The sequence below is a fragment of the Myripristis murdjan genome, chromosome 6 (genome assembly GCF_902150065.1).
Source record: "Myripristis murdjan chromosome 6, fMyrMur1.1, whole genome shotgun sequence".
Taxonomy (NCBI): domain Eukaryota; kingdom Metazoa; phylum Chordata; class Actinopteri; order Holocentriformes; family Holocentridae; genus Myripristis; species Myripristis murdjan.
Window position 1 is genome coordinate 6,337,768 of NC_043985.1, and position 22,315 is coordinate 6,360,082.

General features: G+C 41.7%; 1 protein-coding gene across 2 annotated transcripts in view; it reads left to right on the plus strand.

The window, feature by feature from the left end:
* The window catches only part of mical2b (microtubule associated monooxygenase, calponin and LIM domain containing 2b), a 64,190-nt gene that overhangs the window by 35,209 nt on the left and 6,666 nt on the right, over window positions 1-22,315 (plus strand). Inside the window, exons 12-22 of one of the 2 annotated variants that reach the window (XM_030053707.1) lie at window positions 280-427; window positions 3,003-3,202; window positions 4,951-5,045; window positions 5,498-5,569; window positions 5,975-6,103; window positions 12,613-12,799; window positions 12,938-13,011; window positions 13,733-13,814; window positions 18,868-19,035; window positions 20,413-20,478; window positions 22,088-22,209. In XM_030053707.1, coding sequence (XP_029909567.1) covers window positions 280-427; window positions 3,003-3,202; window positions 4,951-5,045; window positions 5,498-5,569; window positions 5,975-6,103; window positions 12,613-12,799; window positions 12,938-13,011; window positions 13,733-13,814; window positions 18,868-19,035; window positions 20,413-20,478; window positions 22,088-22,209 — 1,343 coding nt within the window. The remainder of the gene's footprint in view (window positions 1-279; window positions 428-3,002; window positions 3,203-4,950; window positions 5,046-5,497; window positions 5,570-5,974; window positions 6,104-12,612; window positions 12,800-12,937; window positions 13,012-13,732; window positions 13,815-18,867; window positions 19,036-20,412; window positions 20,479-22,087; window positions 22,210-22,315) is intronic. The other variant, XM_030053708.1, reaches the window with a different exon arrangement.

Below are 22,315 nucleotides of genomic sequence, written 5' to 3' on the forward strand. Positions count from 1 at the left end.
CGACCCAAAACAGGACATGGCCTTTTTTACATTTTGTCCCCATATGTTGTACTGAACTTGTGTCTCACGACATTTTTCAAGTTTCACCATGAAGTAGAAAAAGTGAATATTTTAGCACTCTTCGTCTACTGTACCATAGTTCCCTCTGCTTTACAGAAGCCTTCAGCATTCAATCAAAAAAATTGAAAATCTGACTCTAGATGATTCTCAAAAGGAAAGGAAAGGACAGGAGAAGAAAGCTCCACAGGCCCTGAGTCTTGTGCCTCTGCTCTGTTGCAGATTCAGAGGTCCGTCCAGGCCGCCTGCTGACTTGGTGTCAGAAGCAAACTGAGGGCTACAGAGGAGTTGACGTCACCGACCTCACCTCCTCCTGGAGGAACGGACTGGCCCTCTGCGCTCTTATACACCGCCAGAGGCCTGAGCTCATGTAAGACACACACACACACACACACATACATTATCTCAGGTCAGTTTTGGGGACATAGACCCTACCCCTAACCATAACCACTACTTGTCTGACCCTAACCACTGATCCAAAAATCAGAGTCCATGTCTTGGACAAGCCAACCCCAGTGAACTGGTTTTTAGCCTGAAATTTGTTCCCAAAATTATAGCTGTCAGACACACACACAAACATTACTAACAAGGCTGAAACACAAAGACACACCCATATGGTGTATGGAAATATGGAAATTTCATGGCGTTGTTAACTGATCTGGTCTGGCCAGCTTCGTGTTGAGTTTTGTGGTGACTTGAGTCACCAGTCAGCAGAAACCTGTCCAGACCAGCCCTCTCTGTGGACAGCCAATGGATAGCTCAGATATAGAAGAAATAGAGAGAAGTAGAACTTTTTGAAAGCTGTTTCTGTTTTGTCGAGTAAAGGCTGTTTGAGAAGGACACATGTGCGTGTTCAAGAATTAATTTTGAAAATGAAAAAGTTTGAGGAACACTTCCTTTTACAGTAAGCACAGATAGTAGATACCTAAGTAGGTACTAGAAACCTAAATAGATAAAACACATGAAGAAGTAGCTGTAGATAAATACTAAAAAACACTTGTAGCACTCATCAATTAACTACAATGCTATAATGAGTACTTGTAAATAGCTACAAATTATTTGGAAGACATGAGTAAACAATACCTGGATCCCTGTGTAGTAAAAAAGAAAACTGAAATTGTCATTTATAATAATTATAAGAAGTGGTTATATGATATTGCAGAACTCATTCGGTTCATCTCAGAGATCATGCATCAGCCCTGCTCAAACTCTAGCATCACAGGTTGCTGTGACCAAAAAAAAAAAAAAAAAAAGAGAACCGTGACATTGTTGTTCTTGTCACCCTGTTCCTCACTGTCAGGCTATGTGCTGTTGGTGCGTCGCTCTCCTTGTGGGTGTCCGTAAAAAAAGGGAAATGAAGAAACAGTTATTGGAAGTAGGAGAGGGACAGTTCTGGTTTGAGTACTGAATGTACTGAGACGCACACACACCTTTTCCACCAAGCCACTCTGAGGGCTGAATCAGAGCCAGGGCCTAATTTTGAGCCAGTTCTTTGCGTCTCCACAGCCAAACATCTGGCCCTCGGCCAGAGAAACTGGTTCCACAGTGGCAGTGAGTCTGTGCTAGTCTACAACTAGGAACCTTATGTCTGAGGCTGGAGGTGGGATTATTGATCAGATCAGTGTGTCCAACAGCGGAGTGGCCACTGAATAGTGTAAAACATCAGCGAAAACCTGAGTGTTAGTCACAGCAAAACAGTCGTGAAGCATCAGGCTATTCAGCTAACCTAGTTTAACTCCTGCTTGTTGAAAGATTAAGTCAAACTCTGCTTTTACTCACATTTTGCAGTGTTTTTGTTCCATGAACACAGCAGGCAGCTCTCCAGTATTCTGCCTGCAGGACGGAGGCAGCCTTCTCTGACTGGTGGCTGCAGCTTAGCCGCAATTGGGACATTGTTATCCCGTCCCATCCGGCTCACTGTGCCGGGACAGTTGCAGTCAAGATGCATTGCTGGAAAAGCAGAGACGTGTACAGTGATATAATGGTGTTGCCCTCTAGTCAGCTCTAGCCTGCAGAAAAGCAAACCGGATCTTAGAAGGTTTGCAAGTTGAACCAACTTCGAACTGGCTCCAGCACCAGCACCAAACCAGCACCAGGTTCTTGTTGGTGGAAAGGGGCTAACAGAGATACACTGGTGTGTCGATCATTTTAATGTCAGTCTACAGCCTGCAAAACCTTTTAGCTTTTGGGTGTAAATAATGAAGAGATGGCCTCTGATGTTACACATCCTTTCAAGCACACTGATCCTGTGTCTACTCGGGAACCACAGATGAACTTGTCACTGATTTTGTTCATTCAGAGCCAGGCTCTTGAAGTAGACAAAACAAATAGTTCAGCCTGAGGAGAGTTCAGCTTGGCCTCCTGTTGAGCTGAAGTTTGTTTGATCTGTCACACTCGGCCTATAACGTCTGCTAGCACTCAACTGAGAAAGCAAATATGAACGTTGTCAGAGAGCGTGGTTGGAGTGACATCATCCCTTTATTAAGGGCTCATTGTCTGGACACACACACACACACACACACACACACACACACACACACACACACACACATTGTCCCCATCCACTTAGCCGTGACTCCACACATATGATTCACCTCATATTCCTCATATTGAGATGATTGGATCTTTCCGTCACAGCACTTTATCACTCTTTATAAAGTCAGGAAATTGATGAGTCAGTGCAGTGCATGCTGTTGAAATAGCTGATTCATCTACCAAGGTTAATCTCTTGATGAAATATCTCATTCTGAAAGGATAAACATGCAAAATGAAAGCTGTTGAATTTTATGGAAATTGTTAAGGTGAAAACTGCTCCATTCCCCCTTATGATCGTTCCATCCTACCATTCCAGGAGTGTGAAAGATGTTTCTAGCAATAGTCGGTCGATATAAACCCATAAAATAAAGCGCTACTCCCCTCTTACTCTCACCTTCTTTCTTTGTCAGTGACTACGACTCCCTGAACGAGGAGGATGTGGCGGGGAACAACCAGTTGGCGTTTGACGTGGCCGAGCGAGAGTTTGGCATCCAGCCGGTGACCCTGGGGAAGGAGATGGCCAGGCAGCCGGAGCCGGACAAACTCCTGATGGTCCTCTACCTCTCCAAGTTCTACGAGGCGTTCAGGAACTCATCAAGAAACAACAACGGTCAGGCTCTTTACCGCCTCTCTTCACCAAGTTTTAGGGCGATTCATTCATTAGTCAGATTACCCGTTAAGTGCTAGGAACTTAAAAAATTTGGCGCATTCCTTTATAAACAAAGACAGAATTAAAGTGGGACCGGTATGATCTCAGTAAACCCTGGTGAAGCACATGAGGTGATAAAACTCAAAACAAAGGCATGAAAACAGGACTACCATTCCTTCTTCCCAAAGAACAGGGAAAATCATCAAGTATCACACAAAATACACATCTCAATACAAAAGCTATGACTTGTGTGGGGGAGTTTGTTGCATTCAATGCCTGGAATCCAAGGCAGTCAGACAGTTTAGGTAAGATTAGGCAGATTTTGCAGATCAGAGCACCAGAATGAAGAAAATGACGCCTGATCAAGAAAATTCTGGCTAGAAGTTGATTCACATTGGAAACACGTAGGATTGTCTCATCCTACTGGTAGATTTCTTTACTTTGTTTTAAAGAAATAGTAAGTAAATTTCCATCAGATGGACTGTGAACATGCGAGTAAATCAATTCCCCAGCTATTCAGAGCTAAGGACTAAGGCAGGGTGGGTGACACAGAGGTCTATGGCACGTTAAGGTTAAAGCAGTGTGAGTGAAAAGTGGCTGAGGCCTGGTCTTCCGGTGGTGCTGTGACGGGAGCTGGGGGCCTCCAGACTTATATGCTGTGACTGGATATGGCTTCCACACACATAGCGCACATACCAGTCATGACTCTGGAAGGAACCAGCCTGACCACTGAGCGCGGTTGTGTAACGCACGGCGCAACTCGATCCACGCAACGGACAAAATAGTCCCTACACCTCTTGTTATTTAAAATCCATCTGCTCCTACGCTTTACTTATATTCCTGTATCTCACAGTTTCAGCTCCTTTCTGGCTGGTAACTAACAAGACTCAACATGAGACTAAATGAATTTGTTGCAGTGTACAGTGACCTTGGGTTGTGGGGTTTATTGGGCAAAGCCTCAGCAATGGTTCTGGGCAAATTATGGCCATATGTAGCGTCCATGCAAGGATTCCCTTCACACTGTACTGATTTTTTTTTTTTTTTTGGAATAATGTTTTTATTGAGCATTTGCCACAATATCATATACTCACAAAACAAAATACCTCACATTTGTGATGCAATATAAACCACCCTCTCACACACACCCTTTCAACTCCCACCCTATACCCCCTCCTCCCCCTGTCGTGCGGCAATCCCCAGAACAAGCAAAAATTACTTATCATCTAGTAATCATACATTACACTACCAAAACATAAAGAAAAACGTAAGAAAAAGATAGAAAAAAAATGAAAAAAGAATGAAAAAAGAAAGTAAAAAAAGTAAATAAAAAAAGAAAAGAAATATATATATATATATATATTTTAATTCCTGAATTGATTTAGAGAATATTGGCATCATATCAATTAGATGACCTAAGGAATTTTAGCATGGAAAAATCTGGCATGGGAATTTTCAACAAAAAAAATTGTAATATCAAATCGCAACACTTGTAGAATCACAATACAAATTGAATCAGCACCCAGGTATCGTGATAGTATTGAATTGGATGATAATCATATTGTCCCAGCCCTAAAAAAAAACAGTCATCAATAAGTTTGATTTGGATTGGATCCTACTGGCAGACTAATCAGTGCCTGCTTGTGAAATCACTGGGAATGATTTGTAAATGAACGCTGAGGCTTCATGCATACCTAACCGCTGTGTTCCAGGGTCGAGAGAAGCAGATGAGAATCGCGAGGAATATTCAGCGAAAACAAACCACAACCTGCTGAACCAAGCTCAGCCCAGAAAGAGGACACCCAGGGTACGATGAAACGCTTTCTCATTTTTAATCGTCCTGTCCCTTTTTGTTTGTACCTTGTTCTCTTCTTTCTGCTGTCTGTCTGACTCTTTTCTCTGAAGGGGAAAAAGGAGTCAGCCTTTTCTCACTCTGTCATTGATTTGCTTTGCTAGCCAAGGCCTTTCCTTTCATCACCAGCACACTATCTACACTCTCTGAAGTCTTGATTACATAAGGTGGAGATACCAGAGAGATCAAGGCATCTTTGGAAATAACCACATAATCTAATCATTGAGGTTAGCTGTCAGTCCACATGGTGATTAAATTGATCCGAGATGTCTGGCCATTTGAAAACTAAATTCCATGATTAACACAGAGTATCTCTGCTAGGGAGCCTGATCCAGATAGACTTGTAAGGTTAAAATGTAAATAAATTAATAACTTTTTTGTCTTAATTGTGGTATTCTTTATCACAGGATGACAAGAAACTGGAAGACAACGATTCCGCTAACAGGAAACGGCGGAAGGGCAGCCACTACCTTGCAGAGGTGAGCTGAATTGAAGACTTGTGCGATAACTTGGCCAAGATGAAATTTGAAAGCTGCACTGTTTTGTGAAATCGGGACCTGAGGAGTCTGTGACATCATTTCAAAACTGTTTCCGAAAAAAAAAAAAAGTCACAAAATAGTTCTCATAAATCTAAAATGGCCTCATACCAGTTACATAGGCATTTACTCAGGTCATTGTTTATTTAGTTTCATACAAACTGTGTCTCGTTTGTATCTTTTTCACTACATCTGTGTTTTGATGTGAATTATCTGTGCTTAAAATCGATCACGCATAATCCCCTCAACCTCCGTCGTCCCTTTTCACTGTCCCCTCCTCCCAACTCATCCTCCTCATCCTCTCCTTCCCTCTCTCTGTCTCATTTTCCTTCCTGGCCCTGACACCAGTTGTCCTGTCAGAGTGCTCCCCCTGCAGGCGAGGAAGGGGAGCTGCGGGAGAACAAAGTCCGCTCCATGGCGACCCAGCTGCTGGCCAAATTCGAAGAGAACTCCTCGACAGCAAAGCTACGCACCAAGGTGAGAGGGTTTTAAAGCTGTCAGGAAAAAGTCAAACTGGGTGTGTACTTAAACAGCTGAGGGTTTTTTTCATCTTGCCACAAGAACACATTTGTAGTTATGATGTCTCTTTGGCCTGTCCTCAAGCATAATGTTGTTTTTCTTTTAGCCTAGGTTTGAACTAGAGGTAATTAAAGACCCTAAACTGAAAGCTAATAGCCTATGGGTTCCTGTGGTAACCTTCTTCTAAGAAAATAAACTTTGTCTCCCATTCCGATACTTCTGCTGTTGACTCTGTATCAGCCTGAAGCAAAGTGTAGTCTGGGTGTCTGAACAGTAAAGCGCCACCAGAATCCAGTGTACATAAATGCATTATTACTCGTCCTCTACTATACTGCTGCCAAACTACTTGTTCTCCTGTGTTGTTATGTTGCTTTTTCTATACTTTCTCTCTCCTGTGAAATTCTGAACTCTGGTGATCTTTAACACTTCTTTCCTTTCCTTTCCTTTCCTTTCCTTTCCTTTCCTTTCCTTTCCTTTCTTCTCCTCCGTCCATCAGTCGGACGACCCGTCAGATCCATCCTTTTCTCCTTCTCTGTCTCCTGTTTCCACCCCTCCTCCCTCTCCCACTCCAGAGGAGGAAGAGGAGGAGGAGGAGGAGAGAGAGAACCCCCGCTTTGCCAAACCCAAATTCCTCCCTCCTCCTCCAACTCCTCCCCGTCCCAAGTGGCAGGTACGTACCCCTCAGCGAGAGTACAAACACAATATTTCTTAGCTCTTTATGTTACATCTGAATGTCGCTGAATGGGCCTTTTCCACCTTAATCAGTCCTAATGAATCAGTTAAATAAAAGTTGTTTTGAATAAAGCCTTTAGTCTCTATATTACACCTTTTTCAAAGATGCTGTGTGTCGTCTGTTTTATAGTAACTACCCAAACTTAGTCAGAAGGCAGGCAGCCTTTTCACTGCACGCCACATTTGGTGGGAAGTCTGCTTGATTGCTTTATAGCATAAAAAAGGAAGGAAGGCGCCGTTCTTCCTGAGCAAACAGAGCCGAAGCTTTCAGAGTTTCAGGGAAAGGTTTTCAGGGAAAATGACCTCCAACATGTTTATCCTCCTCACTCAACATTTGACTAAAGAAGCAACATCTTCTTTGCAATAGGAATCAACAGGGTTCATGGAGAAATAAGAGGTCTAAATTTTTGAGATAGAAATGAGATAGATGTACAAATTAGAGGTCTGCATGGGGCGGACCCAAGAAGATATGTTATTGATGACTGCAGGTGGGCACGTTGTAATACGTGTGTGTTTTTTGTTATGCGACATGTGAGTGCAGACTATTCGTGCAGACCTCTACTTCAAATCTTCTTAATCATGGTTTCATTTATTTACCGCAATTATAAAAGTATAACACATGATTTGACAATGACGTTTATGCTGCACATAGCATCTTTTTCACTTTTATAAAAATCTGTCATTCTCTTCTCGTCTTCTCCTCTCCTTCTCCTGTCTCTAGCCTTCCGTCTACCTTCGTCTGCTGGAGGATCCCGATGCTATCGCTCAGCCAGTCAGCTCCCTTTATTCTCCCAAACCCCTTCACCCTCAGAGCAGCTATAGCCGATCTCCTTCACCCCCCCGATCCAAGAGCCCGTTAAGCCCGTTAAGCCCGCCCCGCTCCCCAAGCCCTAACGCTGCTGAACAGCACTCCCCAGAATGCACCTCTCCGGACCTCTTCACCAGTCATTTCTCTGCTTTCTCTCTGTCGGCGTCGGGTATTGGCCTGCCCTCTGAGAAGCAGGAACAGGCGATGAGCCAGGTGAACAACTTGATGGACTAAGATTCGCAGAGCCATATTTTTCAGTTCTATGGCTGCTGCTTTTATAAATCTGCACAAACTCTACCTGCATTCGAAAAAAAAATGCATCATGACTTTCACTGGATTGGATTGTATATATATGTTCAGAGCTGCACAATAACAGAAATTTCAGTCATTTGTGGCATTTTCAAAATCAAATTGCTCATGAACTTTAAAGGCCATTTAACATAAGAGCCATTTGTGTCACCTCTAATTTTAATCAGGTGCAATTTAAAAGTGACAGCTTGGCAAAAAAGCATAATAGCGCAAAAAAATGTGTGAATAATGGTAGATGCTGTGCATAAATACTACTTATTACTACCAACTATTCCATTTCTACACAGTATTTTTCATTAGGGATGCATTTCTCAGAATTGCGCTTAAACTAATGTAAACATAACCATGACTTCTCTGTAAGGGTGAATGTTTCCATTTATTTTATGAAGTACAGAAGTCATCTGTAGAGGTCACTTTAATTTCTTTGAGGTCAACTCAATCTCTGAGTTTGTCTGTTCTGATGCGCTCTGCTTGCCTTCGCTGCAGGGTAAAGCACAGCATCTCTCTGCTAAAGAATTTAATAGGAGGAGTATAAAAGAGAGAGCAGTCATCCTCTGCTCCATGTTTCCTGGGTCCAGCAAACCTTCTCTTCCTCCTCCCGTCTCTCCTCTTTTAGAGTCACAGGTTGTGTATCTCACCGACCACCGGCATGAGCATTTTCATAGATTGCACTATAGTCATGTTACCGCTGCGTCACTAAGCTTAACTTAAGACTTTAATAAATAAATTTTGCATCTACTCATGTGTGGTTGCACTTATAAAGGCTTTTAGCACACTGTTGTTTGCGACCTTGCACGTGGTACTAATCATTTCATTTGTCATGTAAAATAGTTTCCTTCCAGAATAAAGACATTTGCATTATTTAAGAGGTGCTAATCATTTTGGATTGGGCTTGGCTGCTTGCCATCTTGTTGTGTTGGGCTGCTGCTGCTGTTTAACACTAAAATGGTTTCAAGCCGATCTTCTAAAAGCTTAAAGTCAGCGCTAATCATTTTGTTTGTTTTGTCAAACAAAACCAGACAGTTTGCATGATGCAGCAGAACTGTGTGCTAATCCTGAGGAGGTTGTCCTAAGGATGTTCTGTTGCTGTTTGAGGTACATCATTGCCATTGGTTCTGTGACCTGGAGGGCAACACTAATCCCGACAATTTGCTTTGCTTTTGCTTGTACAGAAGAGCCTCCTTCTGAATCATACTTACTGTCTCATCGTCAGCCATTTAAACACTGCACTCCGTACTGACCTGCCCATTTTGTGAGCCTCTCTAACCTGCTCTGCCCCATTTCCTCTGCATGAAAATTTCTGTGTCATTGGTCTTCTGGCAAGATCAATAAGCCCATGACACACCAACACGACGGTTAGCAATCGGCCTTCCTCAGTGGCTTCAAGGCCAATTCATCAGTGGAGACTGTCAGTGAGAAAGAGCTCTCTGATTGGCCGTTTGGTTCGAGTAAGCCACAGGAAGAGCAATGGAAATCCAGTTCTCTTGATTTTGTGCTTACTAGCTAGTAAGAAAACTAACTAGCTGTTTGTGATGAACAAGAAAAAGACCTTCAGGCTGACAATGCCAGAGCATTTGCAAGCCCTCATCAGACATGTTCTCGATTTGTAAATTGAAACTCTTTGAACAGATTTAGAGTAAAGGAGAAGGATACTATAACACTTGTTGGTTTCTTTATCTTTCCACAATCCTGGGGCTTGTGGTTTATATTTTTGAGACTACTGCCATCTCCTGGCATAGACAGTTATTTGCTAACTTTTAGTAGGAGATGTGATGCAACACAAGGGCACGATGGTCTGACCATCGGCCTCAGATGGTATTAGCTAATTGACGTTGGCTTGGTGCGTCCTGGGCTTTAGAGTTATGTTTTCTCCTGTGTCATTCCCTTCTTTTACTCAGTTATCCATCTCCGTCTGACTCCTTTTCTATAGGTGAAACTATCTACCTCTTCCTCTCCTTCCTCGTCCCCACCTCCTCCTCCGCCTGTATCTAAGCATCCCTCCGTCTACCCTGTGGTTCACCCTGTCCCTGATCCTGCCGCCCAGGCCTGTTTCTCTTCTCCCCTCCATAATTCTGCCGGGTACAAGGACAAGAACCAGAGCACCTCCTCTTCTGTGGCTCTGTCCTACTCTGACTCTGAAAGCACCGAGAAAGTCTCCTCCGTCGGTGCGGATTCCTCCGTGTGCACCAGCAAAAGCGCCTCTCATCCGACTCAGTCTTGCACTGATGAAAGCCAGGGGGTCTCCTTTCCCTTCTCTGACACTAACTGTGACAATGGACACAAGGACTCCTCATGCCTCTCAGTCTCTTTGCTGCACAGGGTGAAGTGTCAGGACGTAGACGACAGTATTCAGGACGAACTTCAGATCAATGTTGTGGGTGCTCAAGAGACCGTCCATGAAAAAGCTCGTGAGAACACAGATGGCAGCACATTAATTAAAAATGGCCACGAGAAGGTAAAAAATTGCCATATACCATGTAGTTTCCCTGACAAATATAGTTTCTGATTCCTGGAGACTAATATGCCTGGCTGTTTCTGCAAATTCGAGCACATATACATGTTCTTGCTATCATTGTTGATAAAGTGAATTTATGGTGGAAAAAATCTCACAGTTAATAGCCTGTAGAGTTTACTGATAAGGAGTAGCTTAATATATTGTGGATGCAGTGGGTGTTACTGGACAAGCAATGCTCATTTTAGTGTTTATTCAGTGCAATAGGAGCAGCGCTCTAGAGAACTCGAGAAGAATCACTCGAAAGCCAGCCAGTCGCTCTGAGAGTTGCCCAGCTGGAGCCTCTAAGTACAATAAAGAGGTACTAGTCAATACCTCAGTCTAAATGCACTTCCACAGGTTAGAAATCCATGTTCCATTCTTTAAATGCTGTGATTCCCTTTTGATCTTCCCTCTTTTTACTCTTGCCTGTGATTTCCATCTCTTTGTCTGTTTTACCCTCTCTTCCCTCTGTGCCTCCACTCCTCTTTCCCTGGTGTTGGTGGTATGTTAGCGTACGGTTGGGAAGGTATCATCAGCCATAGATGCAAAAGCTCAGATACTGGCCATCCTGTATGAGACAGACCACAGGCCCAATGCCACACCGGTAAGCTGCACATGGATGTTGCAGAGCAATAATTAAACCGGGTACATGCTTTTTTTTTACTCTGAAAAAGGGAAAAGGAGACTTTTAACTAATTAAAAAAAAGTGATGACCCACTGTATCATAGATTTTGTATTTCTCCTCTGGCACAGTTATTTATCATAGGGACTGATGTTCCCATTCAGCATTTGAAGAGCAAAGGCAAAGTCTGCGTTGCCATCTTTATCTGTATCTGTCTTTTACAAGTAACTTGTGTGTTTCTCACAGCTCTAAGAGCCAGTAAGAGTGCACCATGACTTTTTCTTTGTTTTAAATAATAGATTTTAAGAAAAAGAAGGGAGAGCATACCTGCCTACCACTCCAACTTTGTTAAACAAATCTGAGAGGTAAAAAGTGGCCAAACAACATGAACCCCTGGCTCATCTAACTTCACGAGAGACCTGTGAATACACCTACATGTGATGTATTCATTGAAAGGCTGAAGCTGGGGAAGTCTGTATTTGTGTATATGGAGAATTTTTTCTGTTTGCATGCTGTCCCTTTTATCTTTGAGGCCACTGGTTGCAGTTAACCATGGTGCCTTGCATTTTGAAATTATTACATCAGAAAAATCTTTCACTCCATCCATAATGATTTATATAACAAAGTTGGCTGGTCCTCTCTCATAGTGAGAAGGGAAATCCCCTTGCATCTCACATCTGTCTTTTAAATATTGTAATCATAGTATTAGATCCAAAGTCTGGTTTTACATACTCAATAAAGAAACTGTGCTAGCAAACCTCATTCTGGCACCAATCATCATATAAATGGAGGCAAATGCAAATTAACATTTCTAGTCCCTCCTCCCTGATTTAAGGCAGTTATATCTGTCATATCTATTTCCCATGATGAGTATGTTGCTTGACTGCCAGAACAAGGGACTAAATAGTTTTTCTATATTTTCTTCATCTTTTAATCCTTTTTGCTCTCAGGTCTGTCATAAAAATATGCATAAAGAGTGAATGAAAGTGAAAAAACAAAAAGAAGTGCAGGTCCCCATTGCTGGTGCCCTGATGGCTGATGCATGTTGGGGGATTGCAAGTACTGGGACAATGGGGTTTGTACATTTTGACCCAAGGGTGCTGCTAGTGGAAAGAAGCTCACCAAAGTTGTCAAGGTTAATCTTTTAGGGAGCCTAAATGTGCGTATGAAATTTCATGGCACACGGTGAGATAACAAATTTAACATTTAACATGAGGATGGACCTGCAGGAAGGGTCATGATGTTACCAAAGTTGACAGGGTTCATCTTCTAAGGAGCATGCATATGTTCATCAAATTTCATGGCAATGAACCCAATAGACTTCAGGATATGTTGCTTTGACATCAGGTGTTGAAAGGACAGATGGACAAATGGATGGACTGACAGCCATCATTAGTCCCTGCCTGCCAGCGGGGCAGGAGTTTGGCTTGACTGATGGCATGTCTTACCTCACATCTCCACGTCCTCTTCTTCTCTCTAATCCTGCCTGTCTCCCTCCCCAGTGTATAGAGCGTAAAAACCTCCCTCCTGGGCTTGGCGGCAGCGACATCTGCCACTTCTGCTCCAAGCGGGTCTATGTGATGGAAAGACTCAGTGCAGAGGGCTACTTCTTCCATCGCGAGTGTTTCCGCTGTGATGTCTGTAGCTGCACGCTTCGTCTGGGAGGGCACACCTTCCACTCACAGCAGGGTAGGTTCAGAAATCATACTTATTGCCCCTTTAGCCTTGCTCTAACTCCCTTGTTCCACACAAATATTCATGCTAAGTCATCTCAAATAAGTTGATTGATTAATGAATTTATTTTTTGACTGTATATTTTGATTACAGGCAAGTTCTACTGCAAGATGCACTATGCTCAAAGCCAAACCAGCACTCAGCTGGGCAGGTTCAGAAGGAGAATGGTAAGAAATCACTGCAGTGTTTACATGCTGTTCACATGATGTTCACAAGTAAGTTTATTCCATTAATAATCATATTATTAATTAATATTCCTCTTCTTCAGTAGATAACACATTTCTTAAGTTGCAAAAACACTTTGCAATATGTAACATAACAAAATTTTAAATTTTAAAAGTTTTAACTAGCTGAACTGATATGCTCAGGCAAGCTGTTCTACAGCTTAGGGGCTCAAAACACAAAGGCCCATTCACCCTTGGTATTCAACTTTCATTGAGGTACCACTAGTAAGGCTGTATCTGAGGATCTTAGATTGCATGCTGGAACAATCGGGTTAATAAGTCAACAGTAAAATCTTAAAATCAGTTTGATCAATTTGCAAGGAGCCAGTGGAGGACAGTTAAGTTTGATAGATATGCTCATATCTCCTCTGGACCTTGCCAAGGTTTCTTCTACCATCTGCAAGCAATGTATAACGTTTTGACTGAGTTGGGACTTCAACATATTAGTATGCTAACTGAGATGAAACAAGGGCATTTTCTACTTTAATTAAGTCAGCATAAGAATGCCTTATTTTTTAAAAAATGTTCCCGAAGTGAAGGAAACATTTTTTTATTTTACCACTCTCTTCTCAAAACTCAGGTTTAAACCAAATAGCCCAGAGTCTTCATTTTTTATTTTATCATTTTAAAATCCATTTCTTGCTCTGCTGCTTGACTCATGTAGGATGACCAAGGCCGCACCACATCCTCATCACTGGACAATGGTAGCTACTCTGCGACTGGCAGCCTCCAGATCCAACCCCCAGGTACCCTGGTTTCCTTGCTTAGGCGAGGTCTGTCCTGGCCAAGGCGTGCTGGTCAGGCTGCGTGTGTGTTGCCTCAACAGCTGTTCAGGTGTGTGTGCGAGTCTTTAACAGCTGTGGGGTCCCACCTCAGGAGCCGCTCAGATGACTATATGTTCTCGTATGAGCTGCTGAGCCTGGGGCTTCCTCTGCTCTGCATGATGCATGAGTTGCTGGGACATATCTACCATGAGTCCCAGTTGGCCCAGCAGCAGCCCTTCAGCCACCAGCTCACGCAGACAGGTCCCTAAAGGGGCTGTCACCCCATGGTGGAGTAGCAAGATGTCTGGGCTAGTTGACCTGACACATGCGTCAATGGATCTGAATTTGCACACACCTACTACTCCTCATGGACAAATGATCAAGGGGTTGATTAATAAAGAAATCCCACCAAATGAAAATTTCTGTAACCTACATTTCTGCCACCTACTATAGTGAACTTTAATCAAACATGTACTTCTATTGAGTCTCCATACCTGAGATCATATCAAGCTATTACTTTATTTCATGCAAATATGAAATGTATGACTTCTCAGGTTTTTTTTTTGTTCATTTGTTTTGGGTTTTTTTTTTTAAGCACACCAAAGCCTTTAGTTGTAAACAAATACATCAGAGCAAATATCAATGGTCATTTTTATTTTATTATTTTTTTTAAACAAGTGTTTTTATAAAGCAATCAACAGTTGCTATGAGGCACTTTACATGATTCACTTCCAATGCCTGTGTCCAGTGCTTGGTGTGATTTGTACTGTGTGAAATCTGACTAAGTAACAATTGTTTTGGGCATGCATTCAGTTGCAGTGGACAACACAACAGACAAGCTGAAAGTTATCTCAAGTCTGTTATCATATAGGTACTCTGGCTCTGTAGAAAACGGTACTTGCTGCCTCGAGGGCTGGTGCATAAATGAAGTCGCACATTCCTTTGTTAGCTCAAGTGTAAGGACAACCTCTACCTTCATACTATTGGCAATTTGATGAAGGCTTCCACGACTTGTTTGTTGTATTTCAGGGGTTCCCAGTGTTGTAGTCCACTGAATGCATCTCTGACTGAATTGGGCTTGTTCCAGGCTGCTTCGATTGCAGACACCACCATAGAGCGGCAACTAGAAGCTCATATTGCTTATAATCAAACGCCTGTCACCAGTCAGGTATTAGCTCTAATACCAGACTATATCACTACTAGACTTCATCTCTGAGGTTTAGCGGCGATATAGTTAGTTGCCATGCCACAGAGACCTATCAAGACATTTAGGGATTTGTGGACAGAGAAGTCAATTTGCAACATGAACTCTATTTAGGTCACTTCACTCTGAGATCTTATTTGACCCATGGAGTGGGGTTGTCTAAAAAGTGCAGACTTTTTAGACTTTCCGTTTTGCACTCTAAGAAAGGAAGGCAGTGAAAGAATCTGCATTGATAATTGACCAAAGAGTGATGATGATGTGGCATTGGATGGCAATTCAAGCTACCTGGAGCATGGCCTCTGACTCTAACCTTCAAAGCCATCTGGATTGTGTTGGTTCCTTTTTAGTGAAAAAGGTCCTTACAAAATCTGTATAGCTTTTGAAGTTACACTAACTGTTGCACCAAATCTCCCCTACGTACTTGTATGTGTGGCACAAGACAGATGTGCAATAGAAATGCCGCAACAGTATTTTTTCTCCCCGTGTAATTTCAGTCTATATTTTTCTAGAATTAAAAAGGATTTTTCTTGTTTTTATATAGTAGATTTTCCCCCCGATTTCATTTTGTTGTAGGAATCATCTCTGCAGTCAGACAGAGTGATTTTTTTTTCTCCCCACCAGTGGACATGTTGGCTTTCAGCAGAATCAGCCAAAGAATGTATATTGACGAAGCAGTGAAAATATTTCACTTGATTTTTTTTTTTTTTTTTTTTCAATTCATGTCATGTGTAGCTTGCAACAGACGTGATGTTTTGCCTATGTTGTTAATGGTGATCATGATTAATTATGTTAATTATGATAATTTGGGTAATTGTACAGAATTGGAGGTAAAAGCTTAAAAATGCACTGCTGAATTATTAACCTGTTTTTTTTTTTTTTTTTTTTTTTGGTGGAACTGAGTTTCACAGTACATGCCTCTTTGTAATGTAGTATTACTGTAATACCTTCAGTGTTCGCCAACAGTATTGGTTTTCTTGTGATTCTCAGCCTTGCATATGTTTTGTGTTCTCTTTCCATCTTCCACCTTCCATTTTCATTTTTCTCACATCCCTCATTTATCTTCTTGTATTATTCATTTCCCCGCCCCTTTTTTCACTTCATTTCGTTCAGTCTGTTTCAAGTTTCCAATGCTGCACCCTCTGATTGGCTGATTCCTGGCAGCGGGGAAGGTGACGATTGGCCTGCTTTGGTCATAAGATCTTGTCGCGTTGCTTTTGCATTAGCTGCCTCGGTGGCTCCACCTCCTCCCACCTAACCACAGATTACACAATAACAAAAACAGCATGGGTCCCAAGTACAGCATGTTGTATTAAAGTTGCCACCTATCAATTAAAGGTGCTACATGTTGCATTTTTGAACATCTGCATATTGTTGACATATTAGTTGTCATACCTCAGTATAATTACTGTAAACAAATTAAGCCAACTGGCAGCTTCTACCATCTTGCACCAGGGCTGTTGTTAGTGCAAGTATTCAACAAAATTAGCACCGAATTTCCCATAAACCCTGTCATAAAAGAGAATATTGCTTCTTTGGTGAAAAAAATTCTCTTTAGAAAAGTGGTAAACATGTTGGAATTGTTTTTCCATCAGTATTTTCCTTGTTCCCTCATGTACAATTATGAAATGCTCCAGTACCTATTTTGTGCCATGAAGTAATAACCCTTTGTGCCATAAATCAGCGAAGGAGAGTTCCCACCAAATCTGGCCTGTGGTCACTCATAAAATGCAGTCTAAAGGATTGTTTACAGTAATTATAAATGATATCTCACAGTATATGGAGTAATGATTTTACTTTAGTTAAAATGCTTCACGTAGCACATTTAAGTTGATTTAAGGTATTTGTCACGCCACAGTTCTTGTAGTCTGGTGCCAGTGATGGCTTCATCACCGCGTGTTTGTCGTGTCCTGCGAGCTAACCACACTAACGGTCATGTTGTGCTGTGTTCCTCCCTAACCTCCCTAACACATAGGCCAACATAGGCCTGGATGCTCCAGAGTGAGTTTTGGTCTCTGATGTACTTTCATCGGCAGACCTCCGTTCCTCTCAGGCCCGTCTGACGGTAACATATGTGTCCACATGTCTGTGGTCTGTCTGTGGTTACGTCTGTTTCAGAAGGAGGCCTCCCCCCACCAGAGCCCCTCTCCAGATCACTCTCATGCACTTCCTAGGCTTTGCTTAGGAGATCAGCCCCTCCCTCCGTTGTAGCTTTTTGCACATGAGTATTTTTGTTGGCTGCACTGTACATTTTTTTTGTAGTTGTGTTTTCCAATAATAAGGAAATCTGAAAGCTGCCTGCCTACCTTATTTTTTCCACATTGAACGACTGTCAGATTGCTTAATTTATGATATTTAAAAAGCTGTAAGTATATACAAAAATAAATCTATTTGATTACGTAAATTTTTACTTGCGTCTTCATTTCAATGGTTGAACATTCGAAGGAAGGGGTAATTTGATCATTTGTGATTGAAGCCCCTGCGGCGATTACAAAACACTCAAAATAATTTCTCAGATTATAACCACTAAGTTAACAACGTCATCAGTGGCACCTTACAAAAAGGCTTCTGTTAAAGAAAATCCTCCTCCTACCTTGTGTTGATCTAACTTTCCCCCACACCATGATATTCACAGTCACAGCTCTTGTTTCCCTAACATGTATTTTATGCTTCTTGCTGATTCATCCAAACCTGAGCGTTTTTGATGCCTTTGGGATTCCAGCAGATTTAAAGGGAGGAGCACAGCTAGCAGTTACACAGCTTGGCCTTGATCAGTGGACTTTAAAATTGTGCCATTCCCCCCAAACAAAGGTAGAATCCTCACTTAAACTCACAATCAAAACGCTTTCAGACTGTAACTGGACTTAATGCAAAAGCTCAGCTCAACTAGAATCAAACACTAATCAATCAATCTAAATTTGAGTTTAATCAAAATAAACTGAAAACTGATTTGAAGAGACTCCTGTCAAACTGAACAGATTTGAAGTGAATCACTTGCCAGTCTCCTAACGGCTCCCTAACGGGCTCTATCTGTGGGTCTCCTCTCTCTTTTCCTCTAGTTTTGTTGTCTGCAGCATCTTGTGGTATCAGCTTTTAGGGGTTTGCAGTTTCACACCTTGGCTTTGACTTGATGCCACCGTGGCATTTCATTTAAATCATTCTCTCTCGTGGCAAAAGTTGGATAGGCACAAGCACAAGAATCCCATGAAGTTGCAGTTTGGTAATCGAAAGGCTGACAGACAAATAGGCACGACCCCACACATGCTTATATAAAGTTTATATCCAGATACTTTCATTTATTTGCTGTCATCGAGTGGAATCACCTTTGGAAAGATTCTGTACAATATTGACTTCATTATTCTGTGAGTACTGAATTATGAACATGTGGTGTGTTTTATCAGTGTGTGTTTGACCTAAATTGAGATTGTTTCTTCTAACTGTGCAGTCAGAAAATTGAATCGGTTCCCACTATGTTATCCAATGAAGCTTAAACAGCATGACTTTTTTTTCTCTATTTTTTTAAAACTATTTTTGATTGTAGATTGAGAATAACATTATTGGATATTTTGTTTGCTAATAGGAATTTGTCAATTTGTCAACTGGTTATTTTGTGGTAAGAGAGTGCACCTCAGTTTGGGTGTAGTAATTATCGACCCATTGTCATGAGATAGTATATAGTATGTAAATGTAACATTGAAATGAAATGTTGTTTTCAAAGAGACAGTACACATGAAATGAGTTAAATGTTATCTTAACTGCACTGCGACATAGCTATATTGGCATTAAATTAATTCCAGTTAATGCTTTATACCTTAATACTGTTTTTATTTGCAGGTGGGAGGTCCAGCTTGCATTTAGGGCCAAGTGTTGTAATCCAGAACGGAGCTCCTGGAGGCACTTTGGACTGCTCCACACTGGAGATGGCTGAGGAGGCCCTTGACTCATCCTGCATCGCAAACCCAACAGAACCGGACTTGACAGGGACCACGGATGGCACCAAAGGTCAGTGTGGCTTCTGTGTGCTCTGCCTTTCTAGCTTCCTAGTTCTGCAGGTCAAGATAACCAGTGCACAGTAGCACAGTGTACCAAGTGTCTGCATTTGTGTCTGAGTCAATGGACCTAGTATGAACTGAAAGGAAGTTTCTCTCAGTGCGTCTTTAATAGGATTAAAGGAGATGCTGTGCTGTGCAAAGGGTTTCTCAACCTCTTTTATGACTTGAAAACACAATATTCCCTGAGGGAGAATGATAAACTGGTTGAACTTTCATTAGTGACTCTACTTTACTCTGTGTGTCTGTGTGTGTGCATGTGTGTGTGTGCGTGTGTGTGTGCACGCGCACGCACCTCCTTCCCCTAGTAATGTCTGGGACATCGGGGTGCGTCTGACATAGCTTTTCTCCCACACTTAACTGAATACTTGTTTTGGCACCACAGCAGCAAAATTCTTCTGGATGAACATTCTGTCCATGCAGACACAATGTTCATCCACACACACACAGACTTTCATATACTACACACACACACACACACACACACACACACACACACACACACACACACACACACACATTCACAATTAGTTCCAGCTGACACACTGCTGTACTGTGCATTTTACTTGGCTTAGGTATAGAGTAGTGCCCCCTATTGTTTGATTGTGGAACTCTAAGGCCAGATTTACATCGATGGAATCCACAACACATTTCTGAATGCACCTTTTGGCCAATTTGCAGTCACAGTCTGTGCAGAGTTACCTCTTATTTCACAGTCAGCACCTGGGTCTGCCTAGTGCTTCCAGTTATGTGCATGGAGCAGAGCTTAAAACAGGCGTAAACATCTGTGAAAGAGAAGACAAACAGTGATGCTGAAGTTTAATTACAGACAAATGAAGTGACAGAGAGGTTTTGGAGGGATGCAACCTCTGCTGTCAATATTATTTGAGCATCTACTCCACAGAAAATAAACCTATTAAGAGCAACAAAAAAAAGAAACTTAGAAATATAATACATAATATAATCACATAATATAACACGTTTTTTGCATGATTTGCAGGTTGAACAACCATGTATTCATCCACTGTACACTGTGATTTTAGCTGTACACAGTGTCCCATCAGCCAAAACTTTCAGTTCTCATGGAAACAGGGAAAGTAGTCCCTGGCAGTTAAACACAATATTTAATGTTTATATCCTATGTTAATCTCAAATTGATTTATCCTTGTCATAAAACTGCCTAACTCAGCTACACTGAAAAGTTACCAGTTCACTGCCGTAGTTTACAACAGCAGGTCCACAATTTTGTTTTCATCCATATTTTACACACATACATATTGCATACACATTTCGTCTCTCTCTTTCTCTCCTTTGATGTTGCACCCTCTAGATCACTGCAAGGTTAAGCCCCTGGCTCCAGACAAGAGCAATAGATGGAAAAGAAAGATCCGAGCAAGTGAGTATCTGTTATTTTCCTGTGCTTCTTCTCTCTAAATTAGATTTTTCTATGTCTTCATTTCTGTTTGATTGAGAATCAAAGCACTGTGGCAGGGCCTGTTTCTCTGGACAATAGATAATGAGCTGATTGTAATTTGATTGGCTAACTTAGTGTACATTGTGCTCTTGCTTATTTACAGTGAAATTATCCCAAGGATGTCTACTGCATGATGTACTTTGTCGAATACCTTATTGGGTTTTTGATGATAATAGCAACTGATGAATTACCATGAAGTCCACCTAATGTCACAATACTAAGCACTTCAAATAGGGCATGTCCACCAATCAGACAAGAGCGTGTATGTGTGTGTGTGTGTGTCTTGTGCTTTTGTGAGTGTATACTGCTAATGTGTCTGTGTGTATGCATTCATGCTTAGCCTGTTTTTGACTAATTTTGGGGAGACACACCAAATTTAAGACCCATTAACTGGGGCCAAATTCTCCAACTGGGGACAAAAATCATGTTCATCATTTGGAAAAAGCTGCTTCTGGGGGTCAGTGGCATGGGTTAGAGTTAGATCAGGGTTCGGGTTAAGTTAAGGTTAAGGGGTTTGGCATGTAGTCGTTACGGTAGAGGTTAGGGTAAGTCCAAGAAATTAATGTAAGTCTATGCAATGTGCTAAAGTGATCCTTTCACCTTGAGCCCTTATTGCACCTACCGGAAGTGGTGGATCAAAGACTGAAATCCAAACTAAACAGCATCAAGCAGCCATTGATAAGTCCAGAGAAAACTGGACTTATCAATGGCCTACGTTTTTAAACCAAGAGGCAAATGGTAGGTGGAGTGGTAGTGCGATAGTATTGTTGCAGTGCAGCTTGTGCAACACTCGAGGTCAGCAGTGTTCTCTTTAAAAAAACGTCCTCGCTCATTTCCATACAGGAATAACTCGAGACAAAGGTCCTTCAATTGTTTAAAGTCTTTCTTCACAAGTCAGCTTCACCCTGTTAATCCTTATCCGTCATTTGCTATGAAAAGTTGCAAAACAATCTGGTATAATGCAATGTATTGTTTGTGCCTGTTTCATCTGGTAACAAGGCATTTTATACACATAGTCCAGACTTTACTTACTTTATATGTAGTACAACACCTTTTGTATTTATGCAAATCTTATGTATTCTATTTTTTTTTTAAATCCCATTTTTACCACAGTTTACATAGTGTGGCTAATATGAAGTATCATTTGCCAATTTCATGGCCTGCATGTTACTGCTCAGAATTGATTGTTACTGTCCTACATTGTTTGTGGCTGTGTAATGCCCTGCATTGTGATAGCAAATCTTGAAAGGCATGGTGTCCGTGCCTTGGATACTAGCCTTGCCTCTCATTGTGGAGGTAACTTTACACATCGGGTCAACATGATGCCATAACAGTACAATTATGATCCAATACAATTATGTGGATCATAATATAGCCGGAAAATTTCAAATATAATGAAAATTCATCATCTTGGCTTGCAGATACAGCATTAAACTACAACACCTTCTAGAAGTGATCCTGGAGCTACAACCTTTTGAAAATCAGAGACTTCGCCTCTCACACGCTATTTTTGTTTCTTCCACTTGTATAGCCTTCCCTCTGATCTTCGTCAAGCATTTCCAGAAAAGTTGGCCACTGGACAAAGATGGACCAGAGACGGTCCCTGAGGCTGACTCTGACTTTGAGGAAATCATAACAGCAGAAACACAGACTGTACGTTCAGTGGAATTAAATGAAATCTGAATATACACTTTAATGTGTACACTTACATGCACATGCACCATCGATACAACCTAGCAAAAACAAGCACAAACTCTCA